At 47.7% G+C, this 19,346-nt stretch overlaps 1 protein-coding gene across 1 annotated transcript; it reads right to left on the bottom strand.

The window, feature by feature from the left end:
* Nucleotides 1-446: 446 nt before the first annotated feature.
* LOC125445557 (protein-arginine deiminase type-3-like) lies at nt 447-18,923 on the bottom strand. Its single transcript, XM_048518645.1, has 15 exons — nt 18,826-18,923; nt 14,470-14,650; nt 12,977-13,046; nt 11,397-11,450; nt 9,911-10,036; nt 9,454-9,632; nt 8,166-8,269; nt 7,370-7,493; nt 6,638-6,745; nt 6,328-6,494; nt 4,723-4,855; nt 4,347-4,440; nt 4,189-4,268; nt 2,300-2,425; nt 447-689 (listed from the first exon to the last, which is right to left on the bottom strand). Exons 1-15 carry the CDS (start codon nt 18,921-18,923, stop codon nt 456-458), a joined length of 1,878 nt encoding a protein of 625 aa, XP_048374602.1. The 3' UTR covers nt 447-455.
* Between the last annotated feature and the right edge of the window lie 423 nt (nt 18,924-19,346).

Genomic DNA, 19,346 nt, shown 5'->3' with positions numbered 1-19,346 from the left:
CAGTTTTAGTCTATTATGTTTAAATTGTGACTCACAGTGGGTGTTGTAAAAGGAAAGAAAGCATATTTTATTTTAACGATAAAATTATAAAACACTTATTACTGTAAGTCCTACAACATTCAATGGACCTTACACTTCAGTAAGTGAATCTCTCTAACTTAAAATATCAAAATCCCTCCTTCTTCCCCTTCCCAGTCCTTGAATAGTTTTATGAAGGTTGGTGCCCCAGCCATTTTTTTTGGGGGGGGGGGGATCCTAGATGGTCCCTCATTTTTTAAACCCAAGGACTGAGGATTTCCAGGTATTCCCCCTGCCATTCCTTTCTCTGTTTTTCCCACTCTCCACAAAATCTTCCACACCATTCATCCTCTCCCTTTCGTACAAAGCACTGAGAAAATGTTAAGGCTCCAGAACACCATCCCTCCCCCTTCCCCCCCCCCCACACACACACCAGTTCAGGGGATCATATTCCACCAGTGGAAGGAGAAGGGCTCCCGACGGACGTTTGTGCCACAGTGAATTTCTCCCTTATAGCTATGGTAGGAGGCAAAGTCATCAATAAACCTACAGGTCAGGCCCAGCGGCTGCAGGAGGGAGTGGACTTCTGCTTCCAGGCAACACTGCCCACCAATGACCGGGCCAAATGGTTTTGGGATGCCCAAGTGTTTTCCCAGCACGAGCATGTTGACCTACAAGGAGCAGAAGAGCAGCGATCAGTGGTGGGTCTGGCCGAGAATTTCCCCACTAGGGTTTCCTTGCACCTGAACACCACCTGCTGGGAAATCCCTAAATTGGGGCACAGTCACACGGAGGATTTAAACAATCTCAATTCAGTCAAGTGCATATGTGTTACAGATGTACACACACACCACACCAGACAAAATAATGGAAAGGAAATAATTGTTAAAGTTCTGCCCAAAGAATCCTGGAAATTGTCACTTAGCAGGATTAGTTTGGCATTCTCTCCAGACGACTGTTCTTGGGGCGCTTTGACAAGGCTGTCCCCGTGAAACTGGTACACAACCACTACTGATCTGGCATATCGGGAGACTGTGCATCTTTATCACTATTGTGTTGCGAGAACAGCACAATAGACGCTTCGGTGCTTAATGGCCAAATATTCATTGGCCAAAGAAACGAATGTTTAAGTATGTTCTGATTTGTTTCTTTGCTCCTCCTGGGTCTCAGTGGTGCGTGCAACAAAAGCAAAGCTCCCATAATGCAACTGCTGAATATTCTGTTGCCAACACTTTTTTTAAGGCACAAAGGAAGGTGAAGAAGGAGGGCAACTGGAAGGGAAATCTGAGACTTGGCCTGGTCCGGTGGATCAGGACAAAAGGTTAGCCAGCCAGATGCACCTGGGAAATTCACAAGCAAGACAAGAGTGTGATGGCTGTCCTGTTGGTCTGCAGCATCCGGTAACTCGACTGTGGCTGTGGAGATTTCATTTAGAGAATGTATGGTATTAAAGCTTCTCTTGCAGGAAGGCTGTATTTTCCTCAATGCTGTGTATTAACAACAAATAAGTCTGCTAACTAATCTCCCACCAGCCAGGAAGTGCCACAGGCAGAAGGGGAACAAAACTTGCCACTATGAGCAGGGTAGGTAAGTCCCCACAGAAAGCCTGAATTGGGGGTTCTTGTTGGAGTGAGAGGGACTCAGCATGCCTGGACACTGGGGGCTGCTGCATCTCTCCAAATGTACAAGTGTTATCTCTTGGTGGGATGTTCCTCTTTTTGGTTGATTCCACACAGCATGTTTATAATGAGTTGCAATTGTTATAAATGAATTCGTTTTCCATTTATCAAAAGGGAAAAGAGTTCATTTATAACGGTTGTAACTTATTACAATATTCTGCTGTGAGGAATGAGCCTTTGTCTGTACCCAGGAGCTGCCCTCTGACCCCTCCTTCTCCTCTCTCAGTAGCCATTGTTTTTTTGTCTCACTTTCCACATGGACCTGCACAGAATCAGATGCTTCTACAGATGTCTCCTGTAGAAGTAAATATTTCATACTTGCACTCACATGATGCCAGATTAGCTGGCCACTTGTATAGGGAAATGTATTCTTTAAATTAGGATTTCCATTTTTCTTTCAACTGCAGCAAGAATGGGAACAGAATCTACTTGAATAAATGTAAGCTTCACTTTTTTGCAGTTAACTTTTTAGGAGGACTGATTTTACTGCACTCAACGTCATGCTTCCGTGATTGGTCAAACCCTGCTATTTTAACCAAATATACCCAACAGTTATGTCCCCCCTTTATGGATGAGAAAGACTGAGGGTGGGGGTGCCTCACCATGTTTGGGAAGAAGGCCATTGCCCAGGAGTCATATGAAGTGAAGAGTTGCGGGATGTCCAGAATGTCTCTTTCGCTCAGCCCCAACTTCTGCTTCAGGATGCTGCGGTTCCAGTCAATGCAGCTCTGGAAGAAAACGGAAAGGGCTGTGTCCAATGCAGATGGCCTCACTTTGGCCAGAGTTGCTCCTCAAGAAACATCCAAGCATTTCCCTCAAGACAAAACGCTACACGTCTGCCTCAGTTAACATTTTCCCTCAGGTCATGCTTCATATTTATTTACTAAAATTTTGTTAACCTGCCTTTCTTCTTGGCTCAAGCCGGCTTCACCTCAGTGAAATATAGTATATTCTAGACTAAAGAAAGACAAGACAATGTATTGTCAAATCTTCTGAAGATGCTAGCCACAGATGCAGGTGAAACGTCAGGAGAAAATGCTACTGGAACACGGCCATACAGCTCAGAAACCCCACAACACCCCAAAGACAAGACAGCCTGATGAATGGCAAAATGTACTATCATCTGATATGAATTCATGAAGTAGTTTTATCTCACCATCTCAAAATATTTGTTTTCTGTCATAATCAGCTACGTTCTATGTCCAACCCTGAACTAACATTTAACTGCCGATTTTGTACAGCAAAATCAACTGAATAGAAGTCTAGAATATTAATGGAAGCAAACGGAGGGTCTTACCTTAAATATAACAAATTATTAAGTTTTTCTTTTACTAGCATGATTTTAATGTACAAGTGCATGAATTAAAGTATATCTTTTTAACAAGTGTGTCAATACGAAGAGATTGCCAGATTTATATACTGTACTAAGTTTCTTCTTTTTTCTTTTCTTTTTAAAATATTTTGAATTGTAATTGGCATTTTTTTAGTTCAACTAGCTATTAACACAAATCCATTTAGTTAACTCATGCAATAATTTCAGGGAAACACATTTTAATTTCGATTTTGAAATTTAATCTGTCAGGTGTTCCAAATGCTTGTCAGTCACCTCTTGTACTCATTAGCTAGAAAACTAGCAAGTGGCAGCCAGTTAATTTAGTGTGGAGCAACAAGCTACCTATCTGCCCACCTTTTCCTTTGCATCTCCGAAGGCTGATTGACATGTACAGGGAAATAAGGCAACAGACATTCAGGATAGCAGTATAGTTAGTACCAGAACTGCACTGAGCCTGTCTTTTTTCCACCAAGGGAAACAGCCGTTGTTTCAGTCCTGCAAATGGGATTGGGGGGGGGATCTAAACCCCTCCCTCTTGTATCCCATTCCTGATCCAGATTGGGCCTCCATAGGTCTGATTCAGAGAGAAAAACATCTGGGAATTCTGTTCATAGAATTATCCTGTAGTTGAACCTTCTACCTGTGATTGTAGGGATCTGCTGTTGCCCATCACGGCAGACAACAATAAAATATGTGGACCAGCTTTATCTGTTTATGAGCAAAATTCCATAGCAATGCTTTTACATTTTTAGCCTACAGCTCAGTGGTAGAAAGAGGACCCTTAATTTAAAATCTAGCAACTTGAAAGGATCTCAGGTAGCGGAAAACTGGGGAAGACCTTGCTTTGCCTAGTCAGCTGCCGCTTATCAGACTGGGCAGTATTAAGCTAGAAGTGGACCTATAACCTGACATGGCTTAAAGATGGCTTCATATATTCAAAGGGGCCATTATGAAACCCCTCTCTTTCAAGCCACATGGGTCTGGGAGGGGAAGGAGTTTGCCCATGGGCATGTGACTAGCCCAGTTAAATATCTGTTTCAGTCAATGCTTAAGAATTAGGGAAATCCCAATAGCTGTCGTGAAATGGCTAAATATCAGGAGGCCACCACCAAAGTCCTCCTGGATCCAGACAACTGCAGCACTTCAATAAAATCTTACCTGTGCATGTTTGTTGGTGCTGTGCACTGTTTTGTTTGTTAGGATCTCGTCAATAGTCTGTCTCTTCTGATCCTGTAGGCCTGCAAATACATTTAACAAGTAAGCCCTGTTGACCAGGGTGGGTGACTATCCAAGAAGAAAACAAATTCCTGACTCACCTTCAAAGAATGCGGCACCTCCATAACCTTCTCTTTGCTTCTCTTTTAAGAGTTTATAACAGGCCAGGGGGCTGGCCAGCAGCAGTCTGAAACCCTGCATGGAGGAAGACAAAGAGGGGAGGCTGCCGTCACCTTGTAAGAAGCATCTAGCCAGCCATTCTTGGTCCCTTGGTCTGATTCAGCAGGGTTGTTCCTATGTTCCTAGGTCAAAATTTCACTCCAAGACTGAGCACAGAGCTAGCAACTGATCCCTGGTGACCAGGGATCCAGGAGCCCAAGGAAATGGCAGGAGGGGTTGGTGAAAGCAGCCCCAGGCTGGGATTAATGGAAGACCGAAGCATCACCAGGATGAAGCTATTTCCCTGGAGATCAGTACCTTTCTGTCTGGAGCTGGAACGAAGGACAGGAATTCATCCACGTGCCCCACGAAGAGCCAGTCAGAATAGAGTTCCACCGGGGGCTGGACTTTCTGGGCATAGAGGAAGTCCCGGACAACTTTGGACATTCTCCTGCTGCCGGGCCTAGGAGGCAAGAAGGGATGGAAAGAGAGACAGTGCAGGAGGCCATTGGAACAGGGGAGGTTGGGTTCTCACAGGAATACAGTTTCACAGGTGCAGAGGCAGGCTCACAGATTAAGGTCCGTGCGTTTTGTAATGTAAGAATGCCCAAAGGTGCACATGCATCTAGGAACTGAAACAGGGATTATCACACAGAAACATGTACCACCACCCCCCCCCCCGCACACACACATACACACATACACACACACATAGCTTTTTGAGGGTACACATTCACACATACCAGAGCTGGAAAACAAATACATATGTTGCCTTAGAAAGACAAAATGGCAGCCATGAGCTCTCATTACAGGGGATGAATCACTAGATAGAATCATAATGAGTTAACAGGCCTCATAACTAAAAACGTCAGCTGGAAGCAGCCGTTCTATCATCCTTGGCGTGTGGGCCCCTGTATCAGCTGGGAAGTTTGAGCGGCGTTTCTCAAAAATGGGTTTGCTTTAGCCGCATCTCTGGCTCGTCTTATAATCTGAGGCTCTCTTTTTCTATGGATGCTCCCATAATGGACAAACCTCACAGCAACACAAATCCTAGCCTCAAAAGAACAAAAGGCCAATATTGCAATCCTGTGCAGAGTTAACCCGGTCTAAGTCCACCGATTTGAATGGGCGGAGAGTGGCATCCCTCTGCATAGGACTGCAAACTAACAGAGAACTCTGCATACTAACCGAGTTAAGTAGAGTTAGACCCTGCAAAGCCACTGAAGACTATAATTTGACTTAGTGTTTCGTTATTATGTACCACCTGATCTCATGAGCAAACAGCTACTTCTTCTGCAAAATATGCAATCCCTTATCAGGTCCTGATCAACGACACCTGAAATTTTACACAGCACAGACCCCACGACTCAAGCAGATGTTCAGGGAAGTCTGCTGATCCCAGACTTCCTGTCCTGCTTCCAAGCAGGGAACGCAGATGGACTACTGCGCATGGGCCAAAGCCATCCCTCAAAGCAGGCTTTTTTCTAGCGCTGCTCACGGCCACACCAAATTTTAGTCAGAGAAAAAGTTTGCCCACACTTTCTCTTGTAGGGGAAAAGGCAAGATTTTCTTTGATATACAATATATTCCTCTGTACGGCATATTAGATTTTTAAAAGAAAAGTGTATGTAACATGTACATGTATTCACGCATATACAACTTGTGCTGTCTGCGTGTGCTCCATAACTAGGATACTTTTCATGCTAGACAGCTTCATTTTATCATGGAAACTAATCATGGCTGATCCTGGGGGGCTTCTGGCCTCTGGGTCTCAGATGTTGGCTGTCCCTCAGTGTCCCACTTCCGATAGTTCCCTCAGGGCATGCAACGCATGAACACCTGGCAAGTCAGAAGCCCATGAACATGCACCCGCCCCCATGCGGCCCCTGCCTATCTAAGGTGCAAAGAACATTCTCTTCTTACTCATTAGAAGCTGCTGGGAAACTGCTCCCAATCAGGATTCTCCCCAGAGGATACTCCTTCCCCTTGACGGTCACAGGAGGGCTAACATCCAGATTTCCAAATGAGTCCAGGCCGCTGACGTGTTCCGGGTTCTTAGGTTCTCGAGTCACATACCCAAAATCAGGTCCCTTAGAACAGAAGAAGACATTGAAAGATGGTGGGTAGGCAAGTATTTTGAGAGGGAGACACTCCACAGAAAGCAGGTGTGATTGAGGGGAGGAAGGACCCCTCCCCAGTAAGGAAACAGCCTGCCGAAGAGGCCTGGCCTTACCAGAACCTTCTTAAATGGAAAATCCTTAAGGCCTCTGTTCCTGGGGGAGTCAAAGACAACGGGGAACGACTTGTGGGGAGCTTCCACATAACCAAGCTCCATCTCATCCTGTGGGTAAAAAAAATTAGGGTCAGTGTTGCCCTTCAGATATCTCTCTCTCTCTCTCTCTGTATGTTTTTACCAGTGGAAACAGAGGAGTTGACTCATCCCACTTCCCAGCTTGGCAAGTGTTTCCTTGAATTGAATATTTGTTTCCTTGAATTGTGAATTGGTGTCTTTTGTAACTTTATATACCTGCAGAATATACAAGCAGAGCATATTGAGAGCATGAAGTCTCCAAAGGTGAGCGCAACAACTCCGAATCCTGTGGGTCCCCAAAGAGCCGCCCATCTGTCCATCCCTTCCTCCGCATCCACAAAGTCCAGCCAGAATTCACAGCTCACCGCCGGCTTTTCTCTGAGCTCAAATTCAGCCTGTTGAAATTGCTTCTACTCTAACACGTGGGTAGAATCCTGGTTCTACAGGCAGCAGATACGTTTTATAAGCCAAACATCCGTGGCCATTATCAATTCTTATTGTAACCAAGGAAGTCACATAATGCCTTGGGGTACGAGGCTTGACTTGTTTGCTTGGGCCAGCTGGACTTTGTGTTTGCTTGGTCAACTTCTGCTCAACCCCCCCTCCCTGGACTTTCTGCTTCACCCCATTGGTGCGTAATCTCGAGGAGGATACCTGGATCCAGAGGTCACCTTTGTGTTCTGCGTATGGGCAAACTGTCAGCTTGCAATTGGCTTCCTTGGCCAGAGATCTCACAGCCTTCACAAAGTCCTTGTTGGAAGCGGACTTTTCCTCAGTGCTGAGAAGAAAAGGAAGAATCAACCAACAGGGAAGTTGCCTTGGCTGCAAATTTAAGCCCATTTCAGACTGGGCTCACCATCAAGGTTTTACACATTCCCCCAAGCATGTTTTTTCTTGTCTTGTCCAGAGGTGGGATCCAGCAGGTTCTCACAGGTTCCCGAGAGTAGGTTACTAATTATTTGTGTGTGCCGAGAGGGGGTTGCTAATTGGTGATTTTGCCACATGATTTTTGCCTTAGTTACGCCCCTCCTCTCAGCAGTAGCACGCAGAACTTGAAGCAGTCTAGCAGGAGGTGCACCAGCGTGCGTGGCAGCCTGCGCCTGCGTGCATTCGTTTCCCGCCCAAGGACTGGCGCAGCAGTTGTGTCCTTGCCACAGCCCCGCCCAGGAATGCCCCGCCCTGGAATGCCTGGCCAGGCCCCCGTTGTGCCCCACCCAGCCCCATTGGCGCTATGCCACAGTTTGAATCCCACCACCATGGGAACCTGTTACTAAAAATTTTGGATCCCACCGCTGGTCTTGTCACACCTGTTCCCAGAATTGCATGAGAAAATTGTAAGAGAACCAGAGGGATATAGCGGTTAAGAGCGACAGACGCTATTCTGGAGAACAAGGTTTGATTCTCTCTCCCCCTTCCCCTCCAGCACCTAGCCCTGTGTTTTCCCCCTCACCTGCAGACAAAGACCTCTAAAGGCTTCAGCGTATTAGGAGTCATTATCCAGGGAGCCACCCGGAAAACCACGGTGTCTGAGAAAATGGGGGGATCCAGACAATTCTGCGGAAAGCAAACGGGGAAAGATCATATTAAGAAGCAGTGATGAAGAGGCCTGTGGTGGACTGCACGGCTGAACAAATGAGCCAGACCTTTGGTTCATCTGTCTTCCATGAGAGCCAGAGTCTTTGCAGCATCTGAGACTACTCCAGGTTCCCTCCAAACTCTCTCAGTCCCCCCCCCCCACCTCAAGCACCTCACAAGGGGTCTGTTGTGGGGAGAGGAAGGGAAAGGAGCTTGTAAGCCCCTGTGAGTCTCCTTACAGGAGAGAAAAAGCGGGGTATAAATCCAAACTCCTCTTCATCTTCACAGCCTGGAACCCACGTATCTGAAGGCCCGTCTCCTTCCACAGGTCCCTGTGTGCCAACTACAAGTCAACAGGCATCCCTCTGTTGGCCATCCCTCCACTCAGGGTGGCCAGTCTGACATTGACCAGAGCCCGGGCCTTTTCCATTGTGACTTTAGCTCTGTGGAAGCTGCCCCAGAACTGGTGGGAGCCCCTCCTTGGAGACCTTCAAGAGGCACTTTCCAGGGCTTTTAGGGGGGGGCGTGTGTGGAATGGAAGGCATCTTTTAAGGAGGGGTGGGGGGAGGCATTTGGAGTTTGATATTTTAGAAGAAGAAGAAGAGTTTGGATTTCTATCCCCCCTTTCTCTCCTGTAGGAGACTCAAAGGGGCTGACAATCTCCTTGCCCTTCCCCCCTCACAACAAACACCCTGTGAGGTGGGTGGGGCTGAGAGAGCTCCGAGAAGCTGTGACTAGCCCAAGGTCACCCAGCTGGCGTGTGTGGGAGCGTACAGGCTAATCTGAATTCCCCAGATAAGCCTCCACAGCTCAGGCGGCAGAGCTGGGAATCAAACCCGGTTCCTCCAGATTAGATACACAAGCTCTTAACCTCCTAGGCCACCTTTGGTTTTAGCTGGGGATGTTTTAACGATTAGTGTAAGCCACCTTGAACCAAGAGGAAAGGCAGGATATAAATGCTTTAATACATAAATAAACAAAACCTCAGGCAGAAGCACTTCCCAGTCAGTTTGCTAGAGAGAGAACTCATGACTCGACAGCTCTGCCACGGGGCCACGTCCTGTACCATCATGCCACGCCCACTTCTACAGGCTACGTGGGCCACGACCAAACGGGTTCCCCCCTTCCACTGCAGAGAAACCCCCGTTTCCCCCTCCACGTACCTGGCTGGAGGCCTCCAGAAGAGTGGCGCTCAAGGAGACCAGGCCTTCAAAACCAGCGTCTGGGAAGGCCAAGCCCTCCACCAGGAAGGAAGTCCGCTGCCTTCCACCGGAGCACTTCACTCGATAGGAGAGCTTTTCTGACCCCAACACGTGCTTGTACGCGGAGAGAGAACCGTCACCTGCAGCAAAATGGAGCACACAGCAGAGCATCAAAAGCATTTTCTGAAGACTGGGGAAGCTGAGGAGAAAGGCAGATTCTCTGCCTCCTGGGCAGTTGGAGGAATCTGGAACATTCAGGATAGATGCCCTCTTGGGCATTTGCAGCTGATGCCCCATCTAGGCTCTGGATGACCATCTGCCGCCCCTCTGCAGGCCACTGAGCCCACCAGATGCATCCACATCTGGCCCTTCCCCCAGAGAAGGGAGCAGACATTAGAATAAAGCAGTGACATCTCACCGCCATCGTGGAACACTCTCAGTTTGGGCGCATCAAACATGGAGACGCAGAGGTGCAGTTTATGCTTCTCAAAGCTGCCGGCCGGGCCTTCCGTGGTCAGGATCATGAGTGACATGTCTTCCAGGTCTGAGGAAAAAAGAGGTCGCACAACAGCTGTTCCTCAAAAAAGTCCCGATCACCCCCAAGTTTCAGGTTTCTGAGATTCTAGCCGTCTGTCTGCCAAGAAAAAGTCTAGGGCAGTGGTGGCGAACCTTTGGCACTCCAGATGTTATGGACTACAATTCCCATCAGCCCCTGGCGTGGTGCAGGCTTCCGTGCGGGCTGTGAACGTCCCTGGTATAGAGTGCAAAGGTCCTCACTGAGTCTAGGCGTAAACAACGGCGCTCTTTCAGGCCCCTCTTGAAAACTGTACTGGCAGCCAGGGGGCTCCTGAAACTGGGTTGAGCATCATGGCAACCCTTCTTTTGCAGGCTGGGAGGGCTACAGGCGCAGGGCAGGGGCGCCTTGTGTGCCCCAGTTGCATGGGCTTGTGGGTTATATTTTATCGACTGGGTGGTGACAATGGGAGAATGAATGAAGTGTGCAGGCCAGTAGGTAGGTGGGGCCTGTCCTCTGGCTATTTATTTATATTTATTTATAAGCCCACCTTTCACCCAGCGCTTTAGATTCAAGGCAAGTAGGACAAGATTAGAAGCAATAAACAAATCTAGCAGAAAAGCCAACACAGAATAAAAACTGTCTCCTGGAGCAAGAAGGGACCTTCTAGATCAGTGATGGCGAACCTTTGGCACTCCAGATGTTACGGACTACAATTCCCATCAGCCCCTACAATTGACCATGCTGGCAGGGGCTGATGGGAATTGTAGTCCATAACATCTGGAGTGCCAAAGGTTCGCCACCACGGTTCTAGATACTTCTAAACAGCTCAGCCTCTCTTGATCACTGCTGAGATGGGGCTTTCCTTACAGGTGCAGGGAGACAGCTCCAAAGCGAGGAGTCTGGGAAAGAGGGATCCTGCAGTTCTCCAAGAACGTGGTTCCCAAGTCAAGACAGGCTTTCAAGCTAAGTCCCAGCACCTCGATCTAAACCTGGGAACCTATGGGCAGCTGATTTAGCATCTGAGCATGGCGAACACAATAATAGCTCATCACTGATTACAAATGGCCTGCTGCATTTTTGAACCTGAGGTCTCCCAATTGACTTCAAGGGCAGCCCCACACAGAGCATACAGCACAGGACAGTAGTTCCAAGTTTGCCGCATTGTGAGTCAGAGTGGCCAGAGTGCGGAAAAGAGACAGCTGCATAACGGAGCAGACAAGAGACAGGGGCTTGGTGAGCTGTCCTGACTGCCAGCCGGCCACCTCCATGTGTGCCTGCTCAGGAATGGCTGGGAAATGTGTGAGACAGTTGAGTGATAGTTTTCTTTGCCTAGGAACTGTGCCTCCCTGCCTGGCTGTGTTGGGTAACCCCCAGCCCAAGTGAATACCTGCATAGGACTGCACTCGGGCGTAATCAAACATTTGTGAGTTTGGTGTCCTCCCTATCACAGTTAAAAGCAAGTGGCTCCTTTTCCATTAGGACTGGAGTCCCACCTTTTCTGTTGAAGAAAGGGAAAAAGAGGAAGAAAAGGCCCAGAAAAGGTTTGACTCTCCCACTCCCCAGTGAGTACTTGATGTTCAAGGTTTGTCAGGTGAGACTGAGCTGGCTGTTCGTCGTTCCAGTTCCATGCGTGCTTTTGTGCAGATCCCTTTCCAGGGTGAAGTCACCAGACTAGGATTCCCCCCACCCCCATTTAGCAGTCAATATGATTTGAATCTTCCCATGGTTGGGCATAAGTTGAGCCGATCTTGTAAAACAACATGTTCAAACTTCATAACTCGTCACAACCTCTTTTCCAACCAGTTTGCTCTATCTGGTTGTGTGCTACAATAGTCATAAAACCTGGTTTCACATAGGAACTCTTGGAGAAGATTTTGCAAGCTTAGTCTTACAGAATACTGCTTAACAGGTAGTATCATTATCAAAGGTGGTATCAGAATACTGCTTAACAGGGTGTTTGTTGTGAGGGGGAAAGGGCAAGGAGATTGTCAGCCCCTTTGAGTCTCCTACAGGAGAGAAAGGGGGGATATAAATCCAAACTCTTCTTCTTCTTCTTTTTCTTTACACCTGCAGTGGGCAGTGTTCTTCACGTGAACCTCAAGCAGTTTTCTGGCTCACAGGTACTGTACAGAGAATGCAGCCTGTTCCTAGTTTCATGGGCCCCTTGCATTTGAACTTGGACACTGAGGAATTCTATGCCTCAAATCCCAAGGAATAAAAATTCATCTGTTACCTTGTGGGTTGCATTGGTCTGCACCACTCCATTTCGGCGGGTATCAACATCCAGAGAAATAGCTAAGATAGAGCCAAAATTAAAATATTAGTATCTCCTTCTGGCTACATCTTTGACACTGTGTGTAAAAATTGATCTGCTCTTTCATGCCCTGGATGGGAGAACAGACTTCTCTCCAAACAAGGATCAGAGCAGATTGACAGGAGAAAGAAAAGCAGAGCCTCTGAACCTTTCTTAAAACAACAACAGAGCAATCTGCCGTGTAGCATGCACAAGCTACACGCAGCACTGAGAAAACTTCCCCTCTCCCCATGAGCTGCGCAGGCCTCCATTTTAGTAAAAAAAGAAGGAAAAGCAAACCTTCCAGGCGGGCAGGAGAAATAACCCGCTGTCTCCTCACACGCTGCATTTGTCTGTGCTGTCCGAACAAAGAATGTGGAGGTGCTTTTTTAAAGACATCCGCTTGACATCTTAAAACGGTTGTGTGGAAAGGACCAGTATCAAGTGTGTGTGTGTGGGGGGGGGGGAGGCAATGGGAATGTGCTTGGAGACTCCTTAAAGGTACAGAAAAGTGGGATATAAAAACCAGCTCTTCTTGCCATTATTGTTCCTGGAGACGCTGCGAGAGAGATGAGGCGCCAAGTGCTTCCACGGTGGCAAGATCTGAATCAGGACTAAATACTTCAGGAATGTAGAACTGCATCACAACCGCTCAGAGTTGTGTTATTACTTACCTACGCAAGTAAGGTACAGCCAAGCACTAGCCAGCGTCCCTTCTGATGGACCATAGTAGGAAACTCTAACCTACAGGAAGATAGAACACTTGCTCACACTCAGCAGCATCTGAATCTAATGTCCAAAGGCCCTGGGGTGGCTGCCTTGACGGGCCCCAGAACAACACTGGGGGTGGGGTGCTTGGACTGGCAGCTGCTTTGATAGGGCTCACCAGGTCCATGAGCCAGCTGAGGCAACCCCCCCCCTCACTGCCTATCTGGCCTGGTGAGCGGGGGGGTGGGGGTTGCCTCAGCTGTTTTGTGGGTCTGGTAAGGTATTGGTGATACTGACTCTTTCAATTTATTGGAACGCAATATGAAAGTTACAGTTTTTTTGCCTTATGTACAATGTTTATGACATCTTATACAATGCTTTTGAGAATCTGTTACTAAGTACAGTCCCATTACGTTTTTTAGGTTCCCTATGTGCCCTCATTGTATGTTTTGTTATTACCTTTACATCCAGTTGAATATTACTTATAATATAATCACAATATATCTTTATGGATAATCTTTATGAACGGTTTATGAATTATCTACTGACTTTATACTCAAACTAATTGCATATACCAATTAGTTCATTGCCTGGTTTCACTAAATATACAGTCCCTGTTTCTTAGGCTTGGCTGGCCTCAAATTTTTTAGTATAAGCTCCCACAAGGGCCAGATCCAGCCCCCGGGCCTCAAGTATGACACCCCTATTTTAGCCCTAACCTGACACTCTTCAGATGAATTTGCCAGACAGCAACAAGGTCAAGATGGGGCAAACTCGGATAGGTGGGCAAGGCCAGGAGGCTCAGAAAGACCCCTTCTTTTTAAATCTGGCTTCTTTTTTTAAAATCTGCAGTTGATGTATTATTAATGTCCATCAGTTCATCTGAATCCCTAGCTTTCATTTGATTGTTTGTTTTTTTAAAGGAAGTCTCTAGCGCTTTCATTAAGGACAAATAAGTGGAAAGCTATATCTCCACCATGGAGAGCACTGGAAAGCTTTTTTCTTTTTTAAAAGGGAAAGCTAGAAGTTGCAAGGAACCAGGAGATAGATTACGGTAACATAACAGCACTATAACAAAATGTCAATTACTGATTTAAAAAAAAAACCCTCAAAAAAGCATTCCAATAATGCAGGAAGCAGGGAACAGTTATTGTGAGGACTGAGACAGGGAAAATATTTTGCTGCAATCTTTCCCAAAAAAACCCATCTCACCCAAGCAGTTTAAGAGAGTGCAGAAAAGTCGGTGAAGTATATGGTGGCAGTAAGATGCTGTGGAAAAGTGCCACGGTTGGAGAGTACGATACTTGCTTCAAACCCATTTGGAAGAGACCCATGGTCGAGACCTATGATGGCCTATGATGATGGCTACTCACCAGGCCTTTGACCCCTAAACCAACAACTTGTTTTCAGGAAGTATCATGTGTGACTCATGAAGTTTTCTCATGATACCCGTGCTCACCTTGTTATCATTGATGGTGCTGCTGGGGCCATTCATGGACACTATGACTTCCACACCAGAGTTCAGTGGCCATTTCAGCGCGTCGGTGGAGTCTGTGACAAGCATTGGATCGCAGATTACAGAGACACGGAGACCAGCGGTTCCATTGACTGCAAAATGTGTGGCACCCTTTGGGATGGATCTATTGCAAAAATGAATTATTGAGGGAAGCATTCCATTTTAAAAGCCATCACAGTGAAATAAGAGGCAAGATTCTCTAGATTGGCAGCAGAAGCTTCAATTAATTGGCCAGTCTTGCCCCGTCATTGCTGCAGATTTCTGTGATCTGTCTGCCCCAAGTGAAAGCGGTTGAAACAGATCTGGTTTTCATCCTGAGGAAAGCCTATTCTGTGGAGTCCAATGTGTGAACTGACTTCTGGGTTTGAGACAGTTTTATCTGTGGTGGTTGCTCTGTGCTGACACACACCAGTCAGTGACTGATGCTTGGTTCCTGAATTTGGAATGTGTGTATGTGGGTCAGAGAGGAAGGCATCGGACTGTATCCCCTCCTTCCAGGTGAACATATCTACAAGAGACCAAATGAAGAGCTCTTCCAGCCCTTGAAATTCACTCTGCTCTCTCTCCAGCAGAACTCTTTGGCCCCTTCCGCACACGCAAAATAGTGCGTTTTCAAACCACTTTCACAGCTGTTTGCAAGTGGATTTTGCTATTCTGCACAGCTTCAAAGAGCACTGAAAGCAGTTTGAAAGTGCATTGTTTTGCATGTGTGGAATGAGCCTTTGCTTCATTCCAACTTCACTCCTAAGATTTAAAATCTGCACCTGCAGCCTTAACTCTGCATCTTCAAATGTGGTGGCAAATATTTGTGCGGTTTCTTCTTCTTTGGGGCCTTAATATTCCTGGGCTGCTCTGCTAAAACGCTGACCGTTCCCTGTCACCTTCTGTTTTTATTTGACACACACAAAAAGTCTCGTTGAGGTCACCCACATTAAAGCTGCTACTGAAATAAAAGTTACAACAATTCCTTAGATAATTATACTTTCCGTATGTGCCACATTTCATACCTTCCAAGAACATGACAAGTATCAATTTGCCTTTACAAAGAACAGCATCTCTGAGTGTGACCTGCAGTTTGCAAAGCTGCATGTGAATCTTCCCATCAACCCCTTAAGAGAGAGAAAAAGAGCAGAAGAAGGAGAGAAGAAGAGAAAAAACAGAAAGTAAGAGGGAAGGCAGACAGACAAGGCACAGAAGGAAGGGGGTGTTGGATTTATATTCCCCCTTTCTCTCCTTGTAGGAGACTCAAAGGGGCTGACAATCTCCTTGCCCTTCCCCTTCTCACAACAAACACCCTGTGAGGTAGGTGAGGCTGAGAGAGCTCTGAAGAACTGTGACTAGCCCAAGGTCACCCAGCTGGCGTGTGTGGGAGTGCACAGGCTAATCTGAATCCCCCAGATAAGCCTCCACAGCTCAAGTGGCAGAGCTGGGAATCAAACCCGCTTCCTCCAGATTAGAATGCACCTTCTCTTAACCACTATGCCACTGCTGGAATAAATAAAGATGTGAGAAAGCAAGTAAATCAGGCAATAAGTGTATCTGCCCTGGAAGACAGTTAGATTCCAGCCCAACATGAGTCCCTTGGGCTGAATAGGAACACAGGAGTCTTATCTCCCTGCAGATGCTAATCCCCCACCCTCCTACCAAGCATCCCCCCGTCTCCTCTAATCGAGCTGATCTCATTGGGCGCTGGAGCTCTGCGTTCGGACTTCCTTCTTGGCAACTCCGCTCCCGACTCCTGACTAGGATAAAAGGCCTCAGAGATCTCCATTTCAACTCTACTCTGTCTGACGAAAGGAGCTCCGACCCTGAAATTCTTTTGATCTCTAAGGTGCTGCCGGACTCGAATCTAACTGCCCTATAAAAGGATACGTGGAACCTTCATGCAACAGAGAAAACTATCTTTCCGCAGCTCTCTCTCTCTCTCTCCACGCTCACTGTGCCCGGCTCCATCAAAGCCTCGCAGCTACTTGTAAAGAGAGATATTAATCTGTCAGCATGCAGAATTTAACAGGGGAATGAAAGAGGCAATATATCCAGCCATAAAGCCCTGTAATAGCTTCTTCTCTTGCAGTCGGCTCTGCCAGATTTATGATGTGGAGTCATACACCTAATAACCATATTCCTGGAACGGGTTCTGTCTGGAAGGGTGCTTTCGAGGAGGGGGTGACCTCAGTCATAGTAACAGCCACCTCCAGACGGGGCCTGGCGTTCTCTGAGAATTACAGTTGACCCCCAGACCATAGAGGCCAGAGCCCGGAAGAGGAAAAGGCAGGGCAAATTGTCCGGCATCCCATGCCTTGTTGGGCATCCTCCCTCCCGTCCCCAAACACCACTCTCCCCATCCTTTGCCAGCCCCCAAATCCCCGGGAATTTCCTAGCCCCGTGGTGGTGAACCTTTGGCACTCCAGATGTTATGGACTACAATTCCCATCAGCCCCCTGCCAGCATGGCCAATTGGCCATGCTGGCAGGGCGCTGATGGGAATTGTAGTCCATAACATCTGGAGTGCCAAAGGTTCACCACCACTGTAAAAGGATAATTAATTTTAGTACCATTTTCCATGCGTGGGGAACAGACCGGGGGCTGAATCCGGCCCCTTGAGGGGGCTTCTCAGGCCCACACGCCAGCTGAGGCAACACCCCCCATCTTGCTCCGAATCTGGCCAGACTAGGAGCAAAGGGGGGGCTTCCTCAGCTGGCTCATTGGCCTGATAAGCCCCCTCAAGGGAGCCGCCCTACCCTACTGTGGGCCTGCCGATACAGGCACCACTACCCCAGTGCTGTTCTGGGGGCAGCCAAGCCTCCCCCACCCCTGCCCCCCCACACACCAGGGCCTGGCCTGACCCTATCACATTTATATAACAAATGAGTCCAACATAACTGGCCCAGAGCATTCCTAGCAAGTGTTTGTGCAGCCGCTGCTTAAAGGCTGCTTAAAGAGGGGGAGCAACCACACACACACACCCCCAGTCAGCCGATTCCACTGCTGAACTTCACTCACTGTACAAAAAACAAATTCCTAATATCTAGATTCTCGCCAGTATCTTCCCACCCATAATTTAAACCCAGTGGACTGGGGCTAGCTAAAGACCTAATCCTGCCCCCAGTGGGACACTTTCAGGAATCCACGTGAAATCTTTCCACAGGTTTAAAACTCTGTGCAGGGCAGCCGTCACCACCTAAGCACATCCTTCTTCACTTGCCCAGAATGATCTACAACCAGTCGCTCAGGTGAAGGACTGCAGACTGATGTCATCGCAGACAGAAATAGCACCTGGTTTCCAGGGGTGTGTGCCTTGTGTGTCTCTGTCTAAAGTCTTCACATGTTGAGCACTTGACTCCCTGTCCTTCCCCCACCCCCAGTATATCAGGAGTTTACATAAAGCTAGAAGTGATCCTCTTGAAAATTCACCCCTCCCCACGCTCAGAGACCAGGGCGATGTTTCTCGTCAGGGCACAGAGAATTTTGAATTCAGCGCTCAGGTCTTGCAGGACTTTAACTACCTTCTGCGTTGCTTGAAGAGGCTTCAAATAATCAGGCACTGCAAAGAACCAGGCCCAGCCACAGTGCATGGCAGCAGTTCTGCCTGGCTTTTGTTTCAAGCAAGCAAGTCTCTAGCCCCTTCTCTTGTGGAGAGATGCCTTTTCTTTTATTTCTCTGCAAAGGGGCTGGAGACTTACTTTATTAAAAAAAATAAAGCAAACCTGATGCCCAGATTGCTGCACTGTTTCATCAATACAGCACTAATCATTTTAAACCAGTTTTAAAAAGCCAAAAAGTCTTCAGTGGTGGTGGGGAGGCAGTAGCCTAGCGCCCACCCACCCTTGTTCGGCTGTGCTGACTCCGATGCCAGCTGTAAGGAGAAGCCTCCGCTGGGGGGGGGGGGGACACTGCTGGCCTGGTGGTACACCAGGGGCTGGTTCCCTCTCTTCTCCTCCCTGCTCCTGCTGCTGACTCTGTAGGGAGGAGGGGAAAGCAAAAAATAATGGTCCTAAAATTTCAGGACAGCTTTCCAAGAAACTTGAATAAAAATCCTGAGCTGATGACAAGACTTTTGGGGAAAATCAAGATAACAGAACCAGCCAGAGCCCTACCCAGAATCAGGATCTGGCATCGATGCAAAACTTTTAGTAAAGTCCACGTCCGACCTAAGTGTCCCGTGTCCCAATAATCCTTCCAACCACCCTGTAAAGTAGACCGATCCGCCGCAGAAGGGAGGCAGAGACCAAAGGAGAGCAACTTGGGCTAAGGCGGCCCCGGAAAGTTTTGGGCTGAACGGATACCGACATGACTCACCCATTGATATCCAGAGAAATTTCTGTCCCCACCACACAGACCTCGTAGGTGGGCTGCTCTGTGGAGATCCGCACGACTCGTTGCTTGGCTGCTGCCATGGTCTCTTTCTGGGGAAGGAGCTCTTCTCCTCTGGTGTTCCTGGGCTGGCCCGCTTTAGGGCCAAACAGGAGCGACTGGCTTGAAGGACACGGGAGTTTGCCCCTCCTTGTCATTTCCTGGTGCTGGCAGAGTTTTATATAGGTGGGGATGGGAGGGAGGAAAGGCCGTTTCTCCCCCAGAAATCTGTCTGTTCAAGGACAGGGCGTGTTCCCTCTCCGTCAGCAAGGTCATTACACGTTCAGACATGGAAAGGGTTGGTCCTCCTCTTTTTAAAAAAGCTATAATTTAGCAATTCACACTTTCCTGGATGTTACTCAGGTGGCTAACAGGTAGTTTGCTTAGTCTGCATGAACCAGACTTCCGGCTTGCCTGATTTCACCAAGGACACGTTTATTCTGAAGATGTCCCCAACAAGTCCCTTT

This window comes from Sphaerodactylus townsendi, linkage group LG16, assembly GCF_021028975.2.
Source record: "Sphaerodactylus townsendi isolate TG3544 linkage group LG16, MPM_Stown_v2.3, whole genome shotgun sequence".
NCBI classification, from domain to species: domain Eukaryota; kingdom Metazoa; phylum Chordata; class Lepidosauria; order Squamata; family Sphaerodactylidae; genus Sphaerodactylus; species Sphaerodactylus townsendi.
This window is presented reverse-complemented; position numbering and strand designations above follow the sequence as displayed.